This window comes from Siniperca chuatsi, linkage group LG12 (assembly GCF_020085105.1).
Source record: "Siniperca chuatsi isolate FFG_IHB_CAS linkage group LG12, ASM2008510v1, whole genome shotgun sequence".
In the NCBI taxonomy this organism is placed as follows: domain Eukaryota; kingdom Metazoa; phylum Chordata; class Actinopteri; order Centrarchiformes; family Sinipercidae; genus Siniperca; species Siniperca chuatsi.
Genome location: NC_058053.1, coordinates 344,579 through 369,157, shown reverse-complemented (window position 1 = coordinate 369,157; position 24,579 = coordinate 344,579). Strand labels below are relative to the sequence as shown.

At 40.5% G+C, this 24,579-nt stretch overlaps 2 protein-coding genes and 1 long non-coding RNA gene across 7 annotated transcripts; all 3 read left to right on the top strand.

The window, feature by feature from the left end:
• The first annotated feature begins 203 nt into the window (after positions 1–203).
• lg12h2orf76 (linkage group 12 C2orf76 homolog) lies at positions 204–9,464 on the top strand. Of its 4 annotated transcripts, none has more exons than XM_044217536.1 (6): positions 204–321; positions 3,213–3,263; positions 3,886–4,066; positions 4,979–5,016; positions 7,278–7,359; positions 9,112–9,464. In XM_044217536.1, the coding sequence occupies exons 2-6, from the start codon at positions 3,255–3,257 to the stop codon at positions 9,186–9,188; spliced, it is 387 nt and encodes a 128-aa protein (XP_044073471.1). In that variant the 5' UTR covers positions 204–321; positions 3,213–3,254; the 3' UTR covers positions 9,189–9,464. The 4 variants fall into 4 exon arrangements, with proteins under 4 accessions (XP_044073471.1, XP_044073470.1, XP_044073474.1 ...); XM_044217535.1 differs by having other exon boundaries at positions 255–581; positions 4,001–4,066; XM_044217537.1 differs by lacking the exon at positions 3,886–4,066 and having other exon boundaries at positions 260–581.
• Positions 9,465–11,362: 1,898 nt separating this feature from the next.
• LOC122885840 lies at positions 11,363–14,430 on the top strand. The gene is made up of 2 exons (XR_006380203.1): positions 11,363–13,993; positions 14,094–14,430. It is a non-coding gene; the product is annotated as an uncharacterized LOC122885840 (long non-coding RNA).
• A 4,306-nt stretch (positions 14,431–18,736) lies between these two features.
• LOC122885747 (acyl-CoA-binding protein-like) lies at positions 18,737–24,314 on the top strand. Of its 2 annotated transcripts, XM_044217310.1 has the most exons (5): positions 18,829–18,892; positions 19,486–19,563; positions 20,776–20,893; positions 21,729–21,791; positions 23,582–24,314. In XM_044217310.1, the coding sequence occupies exons 3-5, from the start codon at positions 20,839–20,841 to the stop codon at positions 23,653–23,655; spliced, it is 192 nt and encodes a 63-aa protein (XP_044073245.1). In that variant the 5' UTR covers positions 18,829–18,892; positions 19,486–19,563; positions 20,776–20,838; the 3' UTR covers positions 23,656–24,314. The 2 variants fall into 2 exon arrangements, with proteins under 2 accessions (XP_044073244.1, XP_044073245.1); XM_044217309.1 differs by lacking the exon at positions 19,486–19,563 and having other exon boundaries at positions 18,737–18,892.
• The last annotated feature ends 265 nt before the right edge of the window (positions 24,315–24,579 follow it).

The following is a 24,579-nucleotide window of genomic DNA, read 5'->3' as shown; positions in this document are numbered from 1 at the left end:
TTATCAATTGTCCTAGGTACATGCAGGAAAGACAGATACTAAAAAACAAACTGGGAAGAGATCGCATCAAGTTCGGAATAAAGGAGTTACTTCAATTGAACTCAGTGCATGTGGGGTACAGGGCAATATTTTGTTTTTTGGAAGACAGACAGAAGAATACAGGGTAGACATAAGACCATTCTGATCCACACTCCATTTCAGAAGGTGGCGGTAATGCACCAAAAGCTGTTTACTAACCGCCATAAAACATCAGAAGAAGAAGAAGCGGCAGTAGCAGCAGTAACAGCAACAGCAGCGGAAGAAGAACTGATCAAATAGCTGGTGGGTTGCCTCAAAACGCATGCTAAACACACCCATGTCAACCAACTTACCTGTTTAACAACGCAACACGCCACCGTTAAAACACACTTTTAATCAGCTGGACTGACAGCGGGGTGAACAGCAACAGGACATGGCCGGTGACACTGTGGTCACTGTTCGTCTGGTGAGGTCCTTCGAGCACAGAAACTTCAAACCAGTAGTGTTTCACGGAGTCAATGTAGACCAAACGGTGCTTGACTTCATACAGCTTGTCAGAGACGGTGAGTAAATAGAACGACGGCTGTGTCATATCGTATCATATTCAAGGCTCATTTATTTGTCATTCTACAGGGCTGCACTATGAAATTAAAGTTGTAGCCCCCCTCACGTTACATACACAGAACATATATACAAATAGGTTATTTGAAATAAGACTGGAATAAAAATAAAACAATATATATATATATACATATATATACATTTACTTACGTATATTATACAAAGGTAATGGTATGGTAATGTGTAAAACCAGCATAACAAAGTTCCATGTAGGTTGTTTTTTTATGGTGGAGTGCGAAGGATGAGGTGGAGTTGAGGAATCTCACAGCCTGAGGATAGAAGCTCTGTAGTGCGGTGGTAAGGCAGCGGATACTTCGTTTGCCAGACGGCAGCAGGGTGAACATGCTGTGGGTATTTTATTTGCAACAGCAATTAACTAGAGACTAAAGTCATTATAAAACCATAGACTGTATATATAGATGGACGACGCGTCTCCACTTTTCCATAGACTGTAATGAAGCCAAAATATCCCGGATACGGGAGCAGCCATCTTGCGCTTTTGCCGTTGGTTGCGGTCGAATAGTCATTTTTTGCTTCGGAAGGTTCCTAACTGAGTGAAATGACCCGGAAGTAGCTAAGTGGCAGCCACGATAAGAGCTGCTATCATTATCTAAAGCTGCTTTTCCACCAAAAGTACAAGGAACTTTTATCCCCAGGAACTACTTTTCAAGGAACTAAAAAATTCCTTCAGCCCATTGTTATGTGTGTTTCCACCGCAGTCTAAAGACCCGGGAAGATTAGACACATTACACCTATTAGGTTACGCCCACCACGCAGCTGCATAACTATTATTTTAAGTATAAACACATCATCTGCAATTCAGCATAAGGACTTTTGCTTATTTTAATCTATGCACTCTCACCTGTTTAAAATACTGAGCTTACCGTTGTAACATGGTGAAATTGAGAGCCACTACTTCCTCAGCGTTGTAAATATTAGAATATGGTAACACAAGCATAAGCATTACATGTCTTTTTACATATACACCAGTATATACTTATTTTCAGATACAAGAACAGCCACTATAAACACATTTAGTTCCATAACTATGTATTCATCTGCAGAAATATAAATGTGCAAAATACAGCGTTTGTGTGCTTCAGCAGGAGACATGGGACCAGGGCTGCTCGTGGTCGCAAGAGTAAACACACTGGTCTGCAGCCTGCAGTTCACTGTACCCGTCCATTTCATCTGAAAAATACGGTGAAAAAAAATAAACGTGTCTCACTGCGACGACATTAACATGATATAATTTTGTACACTCAATTTAGCCAAACCTGGTATTAAGGAACACCACAATTCTACACCATTAATGTTAGCGGTTGGCGTTAACATGTAGCTAACATTAGCTTTCAGTTAGGGTAGCATGACAGCAGTTAGCTGTTATAGCATTTAACAAGCAGCATATGGGCCGTATGTGATTTACCTTCCACCACGGCTTCAACAGCGGCCAGAGTTGGCCGGCCAGTAACCCCGCAGCGCATCAAACCACCACTGCTCCACCGGTCGGAGCTCGACCAATCAGAAATGTTCAGCGCAGCAAGCCCCACCCTGAAAGTCCCGGTACTTCTGAAAAATACTACCCCAGAGCAGGGACCTTTTTGGGGGGTAAAAAATGTCCCTGGTACTTAATTTAGACCCTGGTGAGTTCCTCCAAAGGTTCCTAGTCCCTGGGAAAAGTTCCTGCACTCGAAATGCAGCTTCCTTAGCATTTATGCTAAGGAAAGGTGCTTCAGTGCTTCCTTTCATATCTCCTTTAGTATAGGATACACTGGACCAACTTTCTTTGATCATGAAGCCTAATGTTACTCTTCTGTGGTTTATCAGTAAAGTGTATGAACTACACTGTAGACTGGAGTCTCAGTTAACAATAAACACAGCGATAGATGCGTGTTATATCCGCTTGTCTTCTCTATGAAACGTCCTATGTATCCTCACTGTGCTGTATTATTATAAACTTATTATTATATAAACTGACTTTCTCTCAGCACCCCCAACTGTGACTGACTTCCAGCATGCCTGCTCTGTAGTTTCACCATGGCAGACCCACGTCAATAACATCTGGCGTCGCATAATTATGTTGCCTAGTGTAAGTGCAGTCGGATTCTCTAAGCACCGCGGTTGTCTTTCCCTAAGTCGTGATGAAATCTCCTTTACATCTTTCCTTGACCTCATGATGCTTTCCATTGATGTCAAGGAAAAGTGTTTAGGAAAAGACATAGGAGGGACTTTTCGACCGCAGCGGTTATTTGGAGCCAGAGTCTGCGCAGTAGTGATAGGAGTTGGAGCCACAGTATCAAGGTCCTGCCCATACACCCGGCCGACTCAATCGCGAGCAGAGCTCAGCTGTCAATCATGACGTAAAACCCCATTTTTATAGCATAAAATAACTAATTAAAACCACACATGAGAAAAACGAACACTTGAACACACATCAACATGACAAGAACTACCTAAACTGACAGAAACCATCTTTTGACTTAGTCACCAGGGGGTGATCGTTATGTTTTGCCTTCATTTTTAGAGAGCTGACATCTTTATTTACAGTCTATAAAACCTACAATTTCTTACAGATATTGCAACAAGACCAGGGCTTCCTCCTCCTTTCAAGAAATATGCTTATGGTATGTATGCCTGACATGATTTGCATTAGTGTTATGATAAATGTGTTTTTTCTTAATATTCGATATTTTCTCTGAATTTTTTGTTTTTACAATTAATTTTTGAAGCAATATATTGTTAGTGATTTATAGTGAAAAAAGCTTTTCATTATCACTTCTTATGTTGATTATAATTAGTTTTTTGATTAAATATATTTTGTTATATTATACCTTTTTAAATTGTGTATCTGATTTTATTTTGACCAGCCAGAAAAATCTTAAAGCCACTGGAAACCCAAATCCACATCTTTCTAACTATGTAATTTATGGTCTTACGTGCATAATAGTAAGCATCTAAAAAGTAATAGAAATGAGTTTCAATCCAAATTCGAAATATTGTCATTTACATTTTTGTAAACTTTCCTCATATTGGGTTTGAATTGGGCGTGGTTATATGCTGATATTTATTACACACATTCCACAATTAATTCCAATCATAAAAAATCCACATCAGTTTTCCCACATAATCAGTTGCAACAAAACCTTGGCTCCCGCTCAGTCTGCCTGTTTGAGTCTGAGCCAACTCCAAGCCTTTTGCAGTTAGCTAGTTAACCAAATGTTGCCTATATTTGATTTTTCTATCTAGCGCTCTCTCTCTCTCTCCCCTGCTCTTTCCACCATCATGCTTGTTTGTGCTGTCCCTGGGTGCACATCCACCGGTGAAGATTACAACGTGTCATTCTTTTATTTTCCAACTGCAGTGGACTCCGCTCATAGAGGAGCACCGCTCTCACAAGGTTTAAAACCTGCAGAAAATTTGCACCCGGGTGAGAATGGTCACAAGCAGCTATTCAGCTATTTATAGCCAGCGTGAGCGTCATGTGCGGGTGATTATTGTTGGCCGCGGGTGTTGAGCGTTGGCCACTGGGGTTTAGTGCTGGCCACAGATCATAGATTGTATGCCATTGAATGGCACTAGCTAATGCTACAGAGCCATCTTTTTGCATTGCATTCATTCATTCAGAACATGTAGGGCTGGACTATGCTGATTATCGGCCATTGCTGTGAGTTGTCATGAAAGATTGTCGACATAGGTGGAGCCAGGGAGATATCAGTTATACCGAGGGAGATGTCAATCATAATGTGATCTGCAGCTCAGTCTTGAGAAATGGTCTAAACAGCAAAATGAGCTGTTTTCCCTCGAAGTAGGTTTTCTAATAGTTCCACATTTCCAGTCGCTTTAAAGTCAGCTTATAATGATAGGCAGCAAAATGAGAGGACATGTAGTGTGTCAGAGGTAATTTTCCTTAAAATCTGAGAAGGTTGTAATCAGAATCAGAAATACTTTATTGAACCCCGAGGGGGAAACTCTTTTGTTCCACATCTCACTATCACATCAGTGCACACAGGGATAGAAGTTCTAAGCAAATCAGAATATAATACACTATAATACAGGTAAGATTAATTAAGTACAAAGTGGATGTAAGATGGTGAATAGGAAGGGAGAGAGGACAGTCCCCTGAGGGTCCCCAGTGTTGCTTGACCACGCTGTCCGACACACATCTGCAGACGCACATGACAGGTAGTTAACAATCCACAACACGAGGGGGGGCATCCACCTGCATCGCTGCCAGCTTCTCATCCAAATTTCTCACTCCACCTAATTTTATGTGTGTTCACTCTATGGCATCTGGCAAAATACATGCTCTGCATCTGATTCCATTATCTTGTATTTTCAGACACAATGAAGATTATTCATCAAGCACATGGAGCAAAGGTATCTATCTAAAGGACACAAGTGTCACACTGCTGGGCCAGAAACTAGGCGTGTATCTGAAAGCCAAGTATCCTCAAGCAACTAAATTTCAGCAGCAGCAAGATTGAAAAGTGGCTCATGGTATGCAACTTTTGTTTTAGTGGCATTTGTCACATAAAAATAGTATTTCACTGGTCCGCTGACAGATACCACTTCTGAAGCTGCACTAATCAATAGGCCTTTCTTAATACAGAATACGCCAAGTTTGATCAATTTGCAATTGGGACAGCAGCGTTCTTGCTAACACCACCTGCTCGGCTTTGGTGATTAGACTTCAGCACAATTCTACCTTACTTACTGTACTGTGACAAAATAATCTCAACTCAAACGTCCACTAACAGACTTTTTCTGAAGGAAAAATAAGACAGTGAGTCTCAGTTAGGTTAGTGACAGTGTCAAAAGATCTTACCCAATCTGTAATATATATTTTTTTTAATTGAAATTTAATATACCGCACTGCCTCTTTTCATTTTCATGAATGTTATTTATTGGGCTGGCGAGATAAGACTGTTCTACCCGGATAATGACGGACATTGACCGTCCAGTTATCTTGGGAGCTGGGCTGCTAGCTGCTGTGATGACCTGAGATGTGAGGACGGTCTCACATTGGTCTCATTTAGACTGTTCTTGGCTAGATGCAGACTTTGAATTGGAACATTACTTGGGCTGTGACTGATGATGTTTCACAAGTCTACAAGAATGCAGATTGAGAAAGGCATAATATTTTTTTATGTTACCAATGGATCAACTAACTGCATGTAATTTAAAAGGTGTCTCTTGTAGTGATGAATCCTCAGAGACTCTGTAGTGGACTCGGTAGTTACCCTTCAATTCATGGAGCTCTTTTAGCCTCTTTTAGCTCAAACTTGGCCTTGAAACCTGGTTTCCAGCAGTTTTAAAGTAAAAAGCGCTTAAAAACCCACTGTGCACTTGCATCCCAGCACTAAATAGCAGACAGACACAGTTAGTGACTAGCTGGTAAACATATTGGAGCATTTCACAGCTAAAGAGCCAGATATTTTTCTCTGGAGCCCAAAACAGAGCTAGAAGGGGAGTGAATATTGGACTTACATTCATCAGGTTGACACAAACATGACTCTGAATTAATGCTAATTTTGCTCTGTGTCTGGTGGATGTGTTAATATGAAACTGTTTACTAACATGTTATCTATAACAACTTTATAAGGTATATGGAAGATGTTGTGCTTTCAACTTGTTTCGCTGCTTCCAAGTGGCCCAAAAAAAATCTATTAATGCAGCTTTAACATAAAAAAAAATCAGATATTTGGTATAATAGCATCTGGCTTGTGTTAATGGTCAAATCAGTGGCAAGTTGCACCTTTCACACTGGTGAGTTACTTTAATGTACCAACTATCAACTTCTTAAAAATAATTCAAGTGGAATATAGTTTAATAGTTTTAAAGTTGATATTAAAACTTTGTCCAACAGGCTTTGCTCACTATGCTAACCATACAGGTATAAAATTGTAGCTACAAGTAGCACTGCTAGCTTAGCCACCACAAAAATATAACCTTCATGCTGCCTACAAGGAGTGGTTATCTTTCCCTATAGTGTTATAATATAAGCTACCAGTTTTACACTGTAACTGCCAGTGAATAGTGGCATCTGCCAGTGGACAAGTGACATGCCATGACAAATGCCATACGCTTACAAGCAGTTGCATACAACTAAGAATCTGCATATGCCAAAAACCATGGTGAGTGTGGCCATTTAGCCACAGTTTGATCTCAGGGTCCCTCTAAAATTTTGACTGTAACTAAGGATGCTGACATAATGGCCAGACTTAACATGCACTAATGAAAGTGTGCTTAAAACAAAAGTACAAATTAGTGAGTGAACCACCAGTGGAAGTGTATTTCAAAACACACCCTTGACACCCTGCCTGCGGATGAATGTTAAAAGTCGAGCAGTGCACTATTTTCTTTCTTTTTTTTCAGTTTATACTGTCAGTTGGTGGAGCTCTAACATTTAAGAGTTGTGATTAGTCAAGCCAACTATAAGCAAAAAGATTTAGGATTTTGGGTATCCATGGAATGGCACCATGGATTGAGCTAGAAATCATCTGTACATTAACAATTGAACCAGTTGGTGTTTGCCACATTTCAATCTCATAAACCATCAGATTTGTATTATAGTTGGAAAACTAAAGTGTTTCACCTTGGCTGTTTTTTTTTTTTGTTTGTTTGTTTTTTGTTGGCAGACTAATGAGTTGGTGATGAGTTTAGATGACGATGAAAAGCTCATTCTGCAAGATGGCCAAACCCTTAGAGCTGCTGGTGTTGGTAAGAGTTTGTCATTGCGGTTCATTAACCAATAACTGTATATTTGTTTAAAATTAAGTCATGAAGTTTATGTTCATTTTTTTAGATATATTAAGTCAGCTCTTATTGATATATATGGGGTAGACAAATATTAGAAACACGTCTACAGTTCAACAGCACCACAAAATCACCATAAAGTTGAATCAACCCCTCTCTAAAACAAAAAGTGAACATTAGAACAGTTATGAAGAGAGCTCTATTCCAGGGCTGTTGGATTAAACCAGAGGTTTTCAAACTGTGAGGCATGCCTCCCAGGAGATGCGGGAGAGTTGCAGGGGGCGCGGAGGGAGAGATGTGAGGTAAAAGTGACAGGTGCATGCTAGTGTTCTGAAAACAGGAAGTTAGTTATTATAGTTTGGCCTGCTGATTTGACATGCTTATCAATACAGGAAGCAGTTTGGATCAGCAGTGGCTGTCACACATAGCTCATTACTGTAGGGACTTTAATACCCTTTTGACGCAATTTGCGTCAAAAATCGCACTCCTTCTCAGAGTCATAACTCAATCAAATCTGAACACAGACATGATTTTTTTTTTAGATCCAGTCTTACTTATGCTTTCTGAGGATATCATCTCAGAATATCACGAATAAACATAAATGTTTAGCATTCATAGAAAAAAGATGCTCCTTATGACTCCAGAACTTGCCTAAGAATAATGATGTTTTTAAGGTTTCTTCAGTATCAAAGTAATCCAGTGATAGTTGTTTGTACATCCATGGGTACATTGCAAACAGGAGCTGTTAATAGCTAATTCTACATGCTTTTGATGGTGCCAGTTTGCCAAAATGTAAACAAATATAGGGTCAAAAAACAGGTCCCAAGCCTACAACTAACTGGCTCCATGGCAAAGGCCTGAAGTTCCAAAACTTAAAGCATGATTATTCCCCGCTTTTTGTGCCTATGAATACATGCTGTATATTCTTGCTGTTGCTCACTATCAGCTTACCAGTGCTTAAACTGAGTATATCAAAACCCCTTGACATTTGTCTGTTTCACCATGTAAACCATGTAAATATTTTAGATGCATAATTTGCAAAATTAAGCCTGGCATATGTGTCTGTGATAATTATTCCTAAAAAAATATTAATATTGTAAATTCAGAATGTCACGTAATGATATACTGAGGCCAGTAATAGAAGTTTCCAAGCAGTAAACTGCTGCTGGAAGTATAGTTTAATCACAATAAGACGGTGTAGTCCCTCATTCGTCCAGGAGTGTTCCACTGTAGAAAAGGTTTCAGTTGTAGTCATCTGGACACTGTTTTCAGAATCAAGACGTTTCTGCTCCCATCGGGAAGTCATTCTCAATTAAGAAAATGGTCTGAGAACTCTGAGAAATTTAAGCTACTCTGTGTTGCTTAAGCCCTGCCCTCAGGAAGGAGTCTTCCTGAGTGTCTTCTGTTTACCCTGCCTAGTTTCACCTGAAACTGACCTTCTTTTGTTTCCATGATGGCCCAGTAATCAGGCCTATTGTTTTCTGGCTGCACCTCCTTCGTCACTGTTAAGTTCCTGATTAGCATATGATTGGCTTAAGCAACACAGAGTAGCTTAAATTTCCGAGTTCTCAGACCATTTTCACAATTGAGAATGACTTCCGGATGGGAACCGAAACGTCTTGATTCTGAAAACAGTGTCCAGATGACTACGACTGAAACCTGTTCTACGATTTAATCACAATGTTAACTCTAACATTTTTGTGTTTGTCATTTTAGCAAATGAAACAGAAGTGGCCTTCTTCAGGAAAGAAGACTACGGTCTCTACAAAGCAAATCCCAAAACTGCTTGGTGACCACAGTATTTTACTTTATAGCAGAGGAGATTCTTAAAGAACAGAGGTCAAGTATTCCAGGAACAATAGGAAAACAAGAATGGTGCTATCATGTTTATACTGGATATTTTTTATTTGTGGAGATGTTTTTTATAACTGAAGCTTATGATCCACCACACTGGTATGACTTTTATGTCTGTATTTCTTTTTTTTTTTCCTTCTGGTAATTGTGACCATGGACATTCATTTTCAATGTTGTTTTAAAAATATGCTAAATAAAGTTTTGAGACAGCTGAAGTTTTTTGAACGCTGTTTTTTAAAGGTATTAACAGAGTAATATTTCTGTATATTTCAGTAATATTATATTCTAGAAGGTGAGCTTTGGTAATGTGCTGCAATTAAGCCAGTATGTTATGAAATGTGTTCAGTTTCATTTAAATTAGAAAAGTGTTACCAAGGCTGTTTCTCTCTGGGACAGAATCAAACTTGTAACAAACCTCCTCTTTAATGGACAAAACTTAAACGGATGGTAAGCTCCAAAACAAACTGATATGTATATTTGTAATATCTTAAAGAGGCCATAGTATAGCATTTTTGTGCATGTAAAAGGTCTGAAAAGTCACAAAGCCCAAAGTCCGTGCCCTAGGAAGGTCTTCTCTCCCATGGAAAACACTGCCTGACGCATCTTGTTGGAATTCCTGCCTCTTGTTCTGTACTTTGGTTATGTAACCAAGGCACACATTTTTGCATACACGCCTAGCGTCTAGTTTGGCATGCCCTCAAACAGAGCTAGAGCGACGCTCTGAGCGTGCCCAACGTTCATAGCGCTAAAAGTAAGTGTGGAGATAGGTCTGGCTATGCGAGACTAGGCTGATTTGCTAGACTTGCTTTATAGGAAAAGTGCAATGAAATAACTTCTGTTATGAATTGGTGCTATATAAATAAAACTGAATTGAATTGCTCAGGACTACTCTTCAAATTTTTGGAAATTGTTCTGTATGTCTCGCAGAAAGTGCTTTTTTGGTGAAGGAAAAGTTAGTTTCTTGATGGACAGATGGCTTTACTTGGTTTTTTTTAAAGTAATCACTAACTACTGCTAACCATAGCTACCATTAGCTCTGTTAGGTAGTGACTTGTCAATCACAAGGTAGCCTCACCCTAAAGCTAGCCTGCTTTCAGAATCAGAAATACTTGATTGATCCCTGAGGGGAAACTCTTTTGTTACAGCTGCTCACTATCACGTCAGTACACACAGGAATAGAAGTACTAAGCAAAAAATATAACACACTATAATGCAGGTCAGATTAATAATTAAGTACTAAATGGGTATAAAATTAAAATAAGTGTAAAGTACAAAGTGGATTACCGGTTGATAAGTATGTACGGTATAAAAATACAATGCAATAATATAAGTAATAAGTAGTAGTGCATGTACTGTCAAGTTAAGTGTAGTTTAAGATTATTATGAGACGGTGGATATTGCACAGCAGTAACAGAAGTATGAATAAATATCAATAAATTAAACTGAAAACAGAGTATATTGCACCATAGTATTAAACAGAGAATATTGCACAATTATTTCAAGTATTACAGTGATGTTAATGATCCAATGTCCAGTTTATCAACTTAAGGTCATATAGACTGACACTTAGAGGGAGGAGTTAAAGAGTTTGATGGCCACAGGCAGGAATGACTTCCTGTGGTGCATTTTGGAGGGATGAGTCTTTCGCTGAAGGTACTCCTTTGTTTGACCAGCACGTCATGGTGTGGGTGGGAGATACTGTCCAAGATGGCATGTAATTTGGCCAGCATCCTCCTCTCTGACACCACCGAGTCCAGCTCCACCCCACAATGTCACTGGCCTTACAGTTCAGTTTGTTGAGCCTGTTAGCGTCCGCTACCCTCAGCCTGCTTCCCCAGCATGCAACAGCATACAGGATAGCACTGGCCACCACAGACTCATAAAACATCCTCAGTATTGTCCGGCAGATGTTGAAAGACCTCAGCCTCCTCAGAAAATAGAGGCAGCTCTGGCCCTTCCTGTAAACAGCTTGAGTGTTCTTAGCCCAGTCCAGTTTATTGTCCATGTGTACTCCCAGGTATTTGTTGCCCTCAACAATGTCCACACTGACCCCCGGGTGGAAACCGGGGTCACTGGTGCCTTGGCCCTTGATAGGTCTACAACCAGCTCCTTAGACTTTGTCGCATTGAGCTGCAGATGGTACAGCAGATGGTTTATCATCTATTTTACTCTAAATTTGACCATAATTTACAAAATGAACATCATGCTACTGAACTGAATTGAAGTATCCTTCAGTGATAGACATAATTAGACTCAGTCCCTAACAATCATGTTATTCTTTTAATAGGTTTTCTGTCACTTCACAATAGTTATAACCTGTGTTTTGTTTGTAATTATATATGTGGAAATGAGTGTGTATCTGGCATTTTATTCTATTCTTTGTTCTTTTGGTATGCCTTGTAAAGCACTTTGTAATTGCTTGTTTTAATAAGTGCAGCGACTGCTGCGAGGAACCTATTGTAATTGTAAGGATTATTATTATTATGTATTTTATTATTATTTATATTTTTGTACAAGCGCATTTTTGAGGGACTAGGGATGCTCAAAAACTCACCAAACATGGCACACACATCAAAACTGGCGAGAATCGCGACCTGATATGGGTCCCAGGTTTGGGTGTGGCAAATTGACTTGATAGCGCCCCCTAACAGTTTTCAAAGTCATCTCTAGACTTAAAATAAAAACTTGGAGCCATACCCAAAACCCAACAGGAAGTCAGCCATTTTGAATTTAGCATGCTATTTTTCGCCATTTACAGGCTCCGTACTTGAATGAAATCCTCCTAGAGAATTACACAGATCGACTTCAAATTTGGGCAGTGCAATCTAAAGACCTCTGCGATGCTAAATTGCGAAGCTCTTGAGGTTTCCTCAAATGGTGTTGCAGCAAATTCTGTGTTCCAAAATTAGTAACAGTGCTATCTTGTTCCAAAATTAGTAACAGTGCTACCCTGATTATATGCTACATTCCTATATTGGAATGTAACATATAATTAGTGGGCGTTCTCTAGTACCACGTAGTGGACACAGGAAGTGGCATTCAACTCTTTCGTGCAACGTCCAAAATGCTGGAAGATTCAGAATCGCATCAGCTGACCTCCAGCAATGGCACCACAAATGCGGAATGCCGTAACTTGCAGGAGGTGCGAGCACTCACTTATCTCTGCTTGCAGCTTTAATAATAATATTATTATTATTATTATTATTATTATTATCATCATCATCATCAAGCACACAACATATGTTTAACAGATTGAACCTTCATTGCACAACATGAAACTAAAAGCCTACACAGAAAATAAGGATTTGCTACAAAACGTGGTGTTTGTGGTCAGTCAGCTCTTTGATCAGGTGACAGCCAGGCATTTCCCATCATGCCCTGGGTCTTGCAGTCGGTTGGAGAGTAGCTGCGGCGCCTGGCCCTAGAAACTGCAGCAGCCTCGATCTCGTCAAAGCAAGTCGGACACAAATCTGCATCTGCAATGCATTGTGCGGCAATTGCCGGTGATCTATTCTGCGCAGATCTTGCCCATCTCGAACAAGCCTATTGAGTGATGATTTCGGGCACAGGGTTACACATGGATGTATTATTAGAACTGGATACTGGACCCCAAAATGGCGCCTATTCCTTCCAATGAGAATTACTCGCCTGGCACATAAGCCAAAAATATTTTCTAGCTTTCGGGTTTACTTCTGGGGTATGCGGCCCACTGAATATGCACAGTAGTGTTTCTCCTGCTGGCCCTGCCCTCAGCCCATAGACTTTACATTGTGATGACATCACAGATTTTTGAATCGCTTTTCTCGGCTCAAGCTAAGTTTTACAAATATAAAACCTCCATGGATCAAAAGTTCATAATAGAAAAAGTCATAATTGAACTTGTTTGCAGTTCGAGGTGTCCTGTCAACAGTTTTATAGATGACACTTTTATAATGGTGGCCTATGGGGAAAATGCTTTTTGGGCCACAGGGAAATTTTTTGTTGCAATACCACTGGGGAAAAAATGGCTGCAAGGCTGAGTGGCAACGCCATATTCAGTTCTTATTATACATCCATAGGGTTACAGCATGGATGTATAAAGAGAACTAGATACAGTGTCTGAGGCAGTTCATCTCTATGAAAGCTGCTCAGTGACGCATGAAGCCAAAAAAGTTCAACTTCCGTTCAATCTGAAAACATTGTGCACCGTTTTGTTACGGTTTCCGGGTTGAACGACGGGTTTCCTCAAAACGGTGTGCAACAGGCTTTGATGTATGTTTTCTCTTGTTTGGTGCATGTGTCAGTGTTGTTCCCCAATCAGCAGCGACCTGTATATAAACCCTGATGTATTAAAAAGGCATTGTGCCTCTGACGTATTAAAAAGGCATTGTGCACAATGCAAGCAAGCAGCGATAAGTGAGCGCAACAAGAGTTCTTTACAAATGCGTCCATTAGAAGACATGTTTGTCTTGAGTATTTTATAGTAAAGTTTTTTAATAGAATAAGCTAATAACAATTTAATTTTAACTTTTTATATGGGCTATTGTATGTGTTAATTTACATCTTTATCATGTTTTTGAAAGCATTTCAACATTATTTTATAGTTTATCTAATTAGCTTAATAGGTAAAATGTGTGCCCCCTTTCTGTTTCAGCAATCCCTTTGGAACAGGCTGCATCCAATCCCCAAGCTCCACTAGGGATCAACACGGTTATTATACCGGGCACCTCCACACCACCGACGCCAGATCGTCCCCCGTACATCCGTACGAGTACACGTAACGGCTCCCGCAGTGTTTAATGTGAAGTTTCGGTTTTGTTTCTTGCCTCAGTAATAACTCCATTTGTCTTGTCTCGTTGTTACAGACTTTCGCTCTGCCGGTGATCACCGCCTCAGTCTGCCCTTCAGATCACCCGGACCTCAGCTACCACGCCACTCTCGCCATCCGGCCGATCTTCGCCTCCGGACACTGCCGGCCATCCACACCACACACCCAGCTTCAGTGATCCTCCACCTGGTCGGCTTTGCCTCCCCGCTACGCTCGCCAGACCAGAGCCCAATCCAGAGCCCACTCCGTCCGGAGTGCCATCAGTCACGCCTCTGACTCGGCTCAGTCGGATCCTCGGGGAGGCCACGGGTGACACCGGATCTAAAATTCATTTTCACGTGTAATAATCTGCACAATAAAAACCGTCACATTTATCCAGCCGTTTCCGTGAGTTCCTGCATTTGGGTCCTGGAAAATAGCCTGCTTACGACAATTTAAGCATCAATATATTTTCTATGACTAATCTATTTAAATGTGTGATGTAGATACAAAGCCATGGACGCACAAAGCAACCTTGCTTCTCATTTGTCTAACGAAGCAAATGCCTGAAGCCTTTCAATCTCGTGTATTAACAGAGTGAGGGAAAAGGTAGCTGGAGAAATGCTGGCTAAAGGATACGACTTTGAGTAGAGGCATGTGACAATAAGTTCAGGCAATTAAAACACAGGTTTGTTTTGGTACTGGCATTTGCATTTTTTTGGGAGTAGGGCAACTTGTAGACATTTGCCATGTCTGGGTTTCTATTCTTAGATACGAAACAATCTTGGATAAGAAGAAGACTGGGAATGCTGCCAGCAGCTGGGTCTTCTTCTCCTCAATGGAGGACCTCCTGGCTGATGATCCCAGTGTGTAAATGGGGTTATGTAGTTGAAGTGCTTTGACTAGTCAGAAAAGACTAGAAAGGCACTATATAAGTACAATCCATTTACCTGTAGGGGTCAGGGTCTACTGCATTGGCATCGTTGCCATCCACATCTTCACAATCCTCCATTTGGTGCCCTTCCTCCCTCAAGAGGAAATTGTGTAGAACACATGCAGCTGTGATTACCACTGCGACTTTTTTGAGGTCTTACATGGGCAGGTACTTCAGTCGTCTCCATTTCCCCTTTAGAAGCCCAAATGCCCTTTCAATCACAACTCTGATTGAGCAGTGGAGTGTGAATTTCTTTTGATTCTGGGATAAGTGCCCATTATCTCTGTATGGTGTGATGAGAGATGCACTGAGTGGGTATGCAGAGTCTCCAAGCAGGTGGTAGTCACTTCCCATTACATCCTGGAGGTGGCCATATAATGGGCAGTTCCGAAACACCCTGGCATCATGCATAGACCCCAGCAAACCAGTGTACACATCCAGGAACATCATCTCTGATGTACACAATGCCTGGAGTTGAATACTTGCATGTCCGTTCCTGTTTATGTAACTGTTTCTATGGAGTGTGGGTGCTGGAATGGGAGTGTGTGTGTGTGCCATCAATGGCTCTAATGACTCCAGGGAATACAGTTTTGTCTTGAAAGCCATTTGCCAGGTTGGCATCAAATGTATTCATTCCTTAGTCCACACAAGGCCTTGCAAATGTCAGAGAAAACATAATGCAGGGTTACTTTTGACATGTCAAACTGGTCTGCCACAACCCTGAAGCTCTCTTGGTTTGCCAGCAACCAAATGGAGTACAGCAATTTCTTTGGGGTGTCCAAGGTAACAAATAAGCAAATAAAGGCCAGTCCCAAACACAAGCCAGGGGAAAAAAACAACAGTGGATAAACTCCTGTTTGTGCATGCCAACTAAGCATATTATACATTTCCATTACTTTAATTTAATAAATTCAGCAAAATAATCATGCTATTGCAACACTTTGTTTCTTCCTCAATCCTGTTGTCAAAGTTATTGGACTAATCGATGTTATCTCGCTCCCCACCTTAAATTTAAGAATGACCTTAAATTCCTCCATCACAATCTTTTTCCTGACATCTCACACTTCCTCCCCCTCTTCTAATGCCCATTTTCCCAAAGATGTCGACTGGCTGTGTCTTTTATCCTTCCTCCCTCCTCCTCCTTTCCTACTACTCACAATTTGTGTCCATTCCGTCTCCATATCATCATCCTCCGACAATCCACTACTATTTGCCATTCTGATCCAGTCACAAATCAGATTATGCCAAACCACCAATTCGCTAGTGTAACCCTCTTCCTTAGTCGAATGAGTGACGCATCCTAACACGGAATCTCTCCAGACAAAAACTTACTCTACGCCTAGTCTAGTGGACTGTGTGAAATAGGTCTCGAGTGACGTTCTCTCACTATGCAGATTATGTGTAAATCACGCTCTCTTTGGCCCCTCCCCACAGACGCCTCCTCTCTACTCCTACCTAAAACGGTGACAGAAAGTTGAAACTGAAAACCAGTGACACTGAAAAAAAACTGACAGCGTAAAAAAAAAATGTCAAAAAGAACACAAAGAATGACCTTCTCAGCTGCCATAGTTGCAATGCTTGCGTAACACAACAGGGTGCTCAAGGCACCACCGTTTCCATTTAAATAAACGTTTTGCGTTTTCTCAGGGCTGATGCAGCCCTGGATCTTCAACAACGTGCAGCCCATAGAGCAAGCGGACTACATTCTCCGCCGGCCAAGCTGGCTAACTTCCGGTTTAGCCCACCGCTAACTTGAATGGGGGATAAAATTATTTAATCGTGCGGCTCTCCTAGACTTTCCAAATGTTATCGGACCAAATGGACCAAATTCTGATAGTGAAACGAGTAATTTCGCGGGGGTTGTGACGCTAAAAAAAAAATCCTTTTTATAGCTGCTTCTTTCACAATGTAAGTCTATGGAAAAGGTCTTTTTGGGCCAGTGTCATCCCGTGATGAACATGGGAAGTTATCTGAGAGCTGTGTGGTGTGAAATTGTGCTTGTAAATCAGTTTCCAGTATAGCAGGACCTGCTGATGAAATTTACACAGCTTAATGAGTAGTTTAGCAATAGGCCTACAGAAGTCACATCTTAATACAAAATCTATCCCACCACACAGAATTCATTATTATTTTGTATGAATTGTCTTAACCATTTTAGTTTTATCATTTCAAATTTTATAGAATATCTTTGGTTTGGCCACTATGTCAAATTGGCTTCAAAGCCAAGTTCTCTGCAGACCACAGACTTTGAGAGGGTGTGGTGACTGGCAATTATTTTTTATTTTGGCCAATCAGTGGCTTACAATCCACTGTAATAGAGGTTAGCAAGTTAGCTAACATTATACTGCCTGTGGTAGCTCATTAACCGCCAGCGTCTAGCTTTCCAACAAAACTGTGATTTCTACAATGAACAGTGGTGAATGTTACTATATTCTGTTATGATCAAAAGGTGTCTACTTCCACTTTAAAATGTTGATTAAAAACATTGCTGTCTGTTGATACTTTGATCCTCTGATTAGAGCTGGAAACTTCAGATCTAAACATTGAGAAACAAGGCATCTTTGCTTCTTCGTGTCGAACCTCCCCCTTCTCCCTGTGAGAAAGGTGATGAGCCTAATTAAAAAGTGATTGACAACTGGTTCAGGCTGCTTATTGGTGAAATTAGTTTTTGATTGACAGAGGATTGTAAGCCTCGGATTGGCCAAATAAAAAAATGACTGACAGTCACCCCGCCCATTCAAAGTCTTCGGTCTGCAGAGATACCCTACTCTTCAAAGCCCGGCGTACTTCCTGGGGGCTTGGATTACAGCGGTTTAAATTCGCTGCCTCTCGGCAGGCTTCCGGTAAATTAGCCAATCAGAGGAAAGTGGGCTCTCTAGGGAGGGGGACCCTAAATATACGGGAGCTTAAACGTCTTGTTTCCATAGACTGTATGTTTCAGACAGAGGATAAACTGAGGGTATGCATAAAGGGCCAGTATTTTTGAACTGTGAATCATGCAAAGCTCCTCTAGTGGAATCCCAGAATAAAAATATAGAGCTGGAAATTAGCACTAGGTCCTATTTAATATATCATGTAAAATGGAACATATGTATGCTATTTGATACAATCAGTGCAATTTCTTGAAAGTGATTAAACTGAACTGACAGTCCCAAAAGTTTGAGACATATTTCCAAGTTTTAAGTGATATTTACTCTTCTTAATGGACTTCTTAGGAAAAGGTTTAAAGACTAGCAAATACTAATTTGCACTCAAATCCTGCTTGGGAAAATGTGTGATTGGTTGCAGTGTAAAATATCTGTGTTTACTCTATTTAATGGAGCCAATGATGTCTTTGGTGTCTTAAACAACTTTGTATTATTAGGGAAATTCTTGATGCACAAAGACAATTATACAGAAGCAATACCTTAATTTACAGTCTCTAAGAGAATTAATGTCAAGGTATCTCCCAGTGAAAATTGTGAATGGCCAATACAAAAAGCATAGAATTTGTTAAGCACCACCTCTTCGTTCGCCATTTGTTTTTGTTTTGCTGTTTGTGTGACAACATTTAGTTCGGTCTGACGTCCCTCTTGTACTTTTCCACTTTGTTATGCATGTGTATGTGTGCCTTGATGTTAAAGTTCTTACATCATGTTCCTCCTCGTAAAAAAACTAAAAAACAAACAAACCTAAGCTCCTTAGTTCCAGAGGCGTTGGTTGGTCACAATTTTAACACCCAATGAACGAATGTCAGTCAGTAACTCAACCAATAGCGTTAAGGGGAGGGTGTGTTCGAGGCACGGGGGTCGACCTGGTACCGGAGTAGTTGCATGATGGGAGAGCCAGTGGATATTTCTTCTTCCTTCGTCGAGTCGTCTGTCTGCCTGCGGAGCGACCAGCTTGCTTCATCGGTCCCGTAACTAAAGATGGCTGATCTCCAGGTGTGTATATGGAATTAGTTAGCAACATTGAGGCAATAAAGAGATAGTTTATATTTCGCTGCGTTACGTGAAATGATAGAGGAAGCCGTTAGATGGTGTTATAGCTTTAGTTAACCATAATTATTGCGAGCCTCGGGTCTTGCTTCTTTAAGTGAGCACATGGCAACTAAACAAAAGAGAATTATTTCTATCCGATACTCTGATGTACAATTATGGTTATTATTGGCCATTAGCTAGCTAGTTGAGTAAAGTAGTTTATTAAGACATCTTAGTGGGGTGTGGTGGTGGCAATTCACCGTTATCCTTCCCTCCGCGAAGTCATCTGTGCACTAAATACAACAGTTTACAAGTTTATGTCTTTGGCTTGTAATATCAACCGTGAAATGTGTGTACCCTGTCCACTCAGTGTTGGCAGTTGGACTGTGAACGGGCGACGGACTGTCAGCTTGTAAAATATTTAGCTGTTAGTAAGGGGAAGCTTAAAATCGAAAAATCCGACTTCAGAAGAAGTGATATGTCCGGTTACAAGTGGAAGATTGAGTCGCCTATTTATGTAATGAAAAGTTTATAAACTGCTATGTCCTGCCTCACAGGCAGACCAGTACAATGGTGCCGACCTTCTTCCCGAACCTTTTGACCTACAGCCATCCAGCAAGTGACACAACCAGAGGGTGGGGAAAGACTCCTATCCATACAGTTAAAAATGTTCCTACGCCTGAATCGCTGCTCCTCCTACATTATTCTATTGCATGTTGTATTTCTGTTGTAGATTTTGTGTCCTTACAATTTCCTCACAGATGTTGCAACATTCTGGCAAACAGTCAACAGTCAGTTTTTTTTTTTTTGTCATTTGGTTATACACACTGCACAGCAGCAGCACATTTCTGTACAGTGTGACAGGTTTTCCAGTGCAGATTGGTCTATTTCATGCAGCGTTTCTATGCATTAGTCATATCACCATGTGCATGGCTTTTTTGGCAATAAGCAGATGAACAGTAGTATCCGTAGCAGGAATTGAAAACTTCTAACAGATAATTTTACTGGGACTTTATAGTATCTGACCTGGTCCTCCCCTCCTGCCCATTTTGCACAGAGTGGCACAGCTAGTGGGGTTTTGTTATGTGTACTTGTGTATTGTATTTGAATGATTGTTCCTCTTTTCAGTTGTCCTGCATTCATCTCCAGATTCACAGTCTGAGTGGAAAGATTTCAGAGATATCTCAAGCTGTGCTGAGGCGCCTTGAACCAGTTGTGAGCAGATTTTCACACCAGTTATGAGTAAAGTTCAACACACTAACCAACCATCTTTCTCTTATCAGAGACTCTGGAGGTGGAGGAGTGAAAATTGGTTTATTGTGGGCTCATGTTAAAAGTTAAACTAATTGACAAACAAAAGGCATATGTGATGCAAGCTTAGGTAATGGCATGAATAATTGCCAATAGCTTAGAAGAGGTGGACATTTATCACAATTTGACATACTGCAGGGTACATTTATTGCCAGCTTAAAGTGTAGAGCTCAGTATTATAGTTCACATACATGATTGCAAATGCATTGAATATATTTTTTGCTTTAGTCTATTTGAGTACTGTGAATCAAATTAAAATGGAGGCCAAAGTAAGTATTTATTTTTCCACAACAAATGCAGTTCTCAGGAGTTGATTTCACTTCTTCGAATGTGGGTCTTGGTCCACACTGTTGACCAAACGACAAGACAAGAAAACATCAAGCACTCAACTCAGCTCCAGGTTTCAAAACTTCACACGGGGACTATGTTATTCTAAAATCTGTGGTGCCGCTGTGTAGGTGATCCTGAACTCCACAGGAATCAACAAAGTATCACATTAGTATTGTTATGAAGTTGTTGTCCTCTCCTCTCTGTAGGCTAAATTTGATACAGCAGCAGCTGAGGTGAAGCAGCTTAAGGCGAAGCCTACAGATGAAGAGATGCTGCAGGTTTACTCCCTGTTCAAGCAGGCCTCCGTGGGTGATGTTAACACAGGTGAGACAGCACTCACTGCCTCCTGCCACAAACACACTGCAGCACTCTCAACAGTGTCACCACTGTCATATGTGCTGTTGTAAATTGACACAAGCCTAAAGTAATGGTTACCAATCTTCTTTTAAACCACAGCACCCTTTCATTGTAATTTATTTTTTAAAGTTCTGATATCATCTTTTGGTCAGCTGTCAGTTGTCCCAGAGCATTTCTTCGATCTCTGTTTAGAGACAAATCCTCCATTGCTTTCTCATATAGTCCCTAATTCTGACTGTTGTGCACCTGAAAAATGTGTGGCGGAAAGTGCATTGTGTTGCTATGACAACTGGCAACTGTGAGCTGTCCTCACTAGTTTTTGCTGCAGCATCATTGGATATTTAACCGTGTTTTAAATATGGTGATTTTGCCGTTTATTGCTTATTCTTTTGATTTGGATACGTTAGAAAACATAAATATAAAAACGTAGTTGATGTTTCCTCATTTTCTTTTGTGGTGAACATTATTATAAATGTGCTGTGTTAATAAAAAAAAAAAAAGAAGAAGAAGAAAATAAATCTTGTAGCACCCTTGGCCTGTCCATAAGGCACCTACTTTGGGAACCACTGGTTTAAAGGCATCTGCCTTGTTCTTTAGTGACCAGCCATCCAGAGGCTTTTCCCTTTTTTGAATTTAACTGAGGAGAGAAGCAGGCCAGCCACTTGTCTCCACTTCCCACACTTTAACAAGAGGCCTTTTGACCTCAAATGCATTACACCTCCAGTACATAAGGTTTCTTCTAACGTTTAATTTACTTAAACCTCTTCACTTACATCTGTCTTTGTCTTTCTTCTCTCTGAAGGTCGCCCTGGGATGTTTGATTTCGCTGGGAAAGCTAAATGGGATGCCTGGGAAAAGCAGAAAGGTACGCATTCAGTCCTGTAGATGGTGCCGCTCTTAAAAATGTGTATTTTTCTGTACAAGGGAGATTTACAGCTTTTTAATTCATATAACTAGTCAGGTCCCAGGCATACCTTTTGAAGCAATTTCCAGTACTTCTGTGTATAGAATGCGCTTATTGTACTTGTAGGATTTTGCCTCTTTTCAGTTACACTGCATTCATCTCCAGATTTACAGTGTGAATGAAAATATTTCAGGGTTATCTCAGGCTGAGTTGAAGCTCTGTTAATGTAGCCATAGCAAACCCCTGACCTCCAGTCCATTTGAGTGCATATTGTCACATCAGTTTAAAGTTCAACACACCAACCATCTTTTTCTGATCAGAGACCATGGAGATTGTGGAGTGAGCATTGGTTTATGGTAGGGATGTCCCGATCAAGTTTTTGGCCCCGATCCTGATCCAAGTCCTTTAACATTGGGTGTTGGTGGATACCGAGTCCAATCCGATAGTTATATTTACCTAAAAGTTGATTAATATATGTATCTGACAGACTGACACACTGAAATAATAGCTGTAGCCTTCTAAATTCAGCACACCTTAGTTTTCATGGGCTACTTGATCAAAATACTGGAGGTCCTGAAAACTATTCAAAACTATTAAGTTGATGAGCTTAAATTATTGATATGATAACTGGGAGAATGTGGCCCCTAAAATTGACGTGAAGCAATCAGCTTGAGAGAAGACGTCTTCACTGTTGGGTTTTATGGGACTACAAAAACACTCAGTCCACTTGCAGTTGTACAGTGGTGTTAAAAAGTGATGCTTCTTTTGCCTCATAAACAATCTTTGCTGGAGTACAAAAACCGGCTTGCAGAGAGCACACAAACCCGACAACAGACAAATTTTAGTTTAGCATTCCATCAAGTTACTCACGGAATTAACGTAAATTAGAGACCGCTGATATGACCTACCGCCGGCAACGTTTCTCATTTTAACAGGTGAAAGCGACTATCCGTACAGGCTAAACTGTTTATACTCAACGAAATGTCCCCAGCGCGAGGGTGTGCATGCCAAAAGTGACATCGCGCCTCTTACATTGTGTGCATTGCAAGTCGTCGAGGCGGTGGTGGTGCACCTTCCAATATTTGAGACTAGACGCCCACTGCATGTGTGGGGCGATGGACCAGTTTGGGGGGGGGGTCTCACTTTATTGAATACAAAAGTTCATACAGGTATCTCTAGAATAGTCATTAGTTTGTTACAGTACAACTGAGAACATACACAAATACTGATAAAAGCAAATAACTGAAATTGACATTGTACATATGCAAAAATAAAACCTTTAAATTAATGGAGTTAATTTGATATATCTCAGCCTTATCATATCACATGTCAGCAATGGCCAAGCATATCTGGTCTTGGTCTTAAAGGTACAGAGCGCTGCTGGGTTTTCTGTCTTGCATCTTATGCAATGAATTGCATGAACCTCTGATTACATGCATAGAATGAACGCCTGTTATCAGTCTCAATACATGATTTCAACATAGTCAGGGTGATCCTTTGAAGATTAATTTTGGTTTATTACAACTTCAGCTGGATTTACACTTGACGCCAAGGGTTACGGCAGTCCAGCCTTAGATACCTTCTCTGTAGATATATCCTGCAACACTAGACAGATGTAGTCCTCAGGACTACACACTGCATGCAGCACTGCATGCAACAATGAATATCGAACAAGTAGGAAAAGTGCTAATTTATTAATTAATTTGTCTTTATTTAACTTGAATGCATTTTGATTTTTCATTAACTATCAGGCAAGAGCAAAGAAGATGCCATGAACGAGTACATCAACCGGGTGGAGCAGCTGAAGCAGAAGTATGGATTCTAACGTTGCATGATAACCCCAAACTGGCCGGATGGACTGAGAGCACTGGCTGACCACCACCAGTTGTCGTGACCCTGTAAAATGCCTTAAAACCCAAGGAGTGTTCCCTTATGCAACACATGTGAATGCCTGGTGGACCATTAGTGGTCCCAATGAGATTAAGCTGGCCTGAATAACCATTAATGCACGATCAGAAACTGTCACCCACCAGAGTAGCTTTTAGTTCATATTTTCAGCCATGTTTTCTTTGTGCAGAGACATGGCTGAAATGTCATTTAAATATAAAATCATTCTTCTCTAGGTGCTGTGTTTGGTGTACTCATATTTTCTGATGTGTTCTAGTTTTACACATAATGTATGTATTATTTACATCATACATAAAAATTATTTACAGTAGATTGGATGGTGGCTAGGCGAATAACTTCATCTAGCAGGGTATTTCAAGGATTTGATCAAGGGGTGTATTCACACACTATCTTACCGCTCATGGCTGTCCTGTGACATCAGCAAGCGATGAGTCCTTAATGCACACTAGGTCTGCAACTCTGCAGACTTTGCATAAGTGAAAATCCCACAATGCATAGCGTTGTCACATTTAAATGGAATCATTTCAATCAGTGGAATTGTGCCGAAATAAAAAAAATAAACAAAACATGGAAGGAGTTGGCAAGAGGACATTTCCTTTTAATTATAATTAACGCATGTTAAGCAGCACTGTGTATGTGTGACTTATGATGACATGATCAAATATGTTCATTTGGTTCAACAGAGCTGTTTTACTTATAAAGAGGGAACAATTAACTGTTAAACAACATACAGTCTGAAACATCAGCCTCCCACCTTACTGTCCACAGAAATGTTTCTGCATTGTGTCTGCATGTTGATACTGTCATTTTTTTACAGTTGAGTGAACAAATCTAATCATAT

Excerpts from the sequence above, each read along its gene's own strand:
- lg12h2orf76 (XM_044217535.1), top strand. The coding sequence starts at position 452 with ATGGCCGGTGACACTGTGGTCACTGTTCGTCTGGTGAGGTCCTTCGAG. Across the intron at positions 582-3,212 it reads CATACAGCTTGTCAGAGACG|ATATTGCAACAAGACCAGGG; the intron begins GTGAGTAAATAG and ends AATTTCTTACAG. Across the intron at positions 4,067-4,978 it reads TGCAGAAAATTTGCACCCGG|ACACAATGAAGATTATTCAT; the intron begins GTGAGAATGGTC and ends TTGTATTTTCAG.
- LOC122885747 (XM_044217309.1), top strand. Across the intron at positions 20,894-21,728 it reads CGTGGGTGATGTTAACACAG|GTCGCCCTGGGATGTTTGAT; the intron begins GTGAGACAGCAC and ends TTCTCTCTGAAG. Across the intron at positions 21,792-23,581 it reads TGCCTGGGAAAAGCAGAAAG|GCAAGAGCAAAGAAGATGCC; the intron begins GTACGCATTCAG and ends ATTAACTATCAG.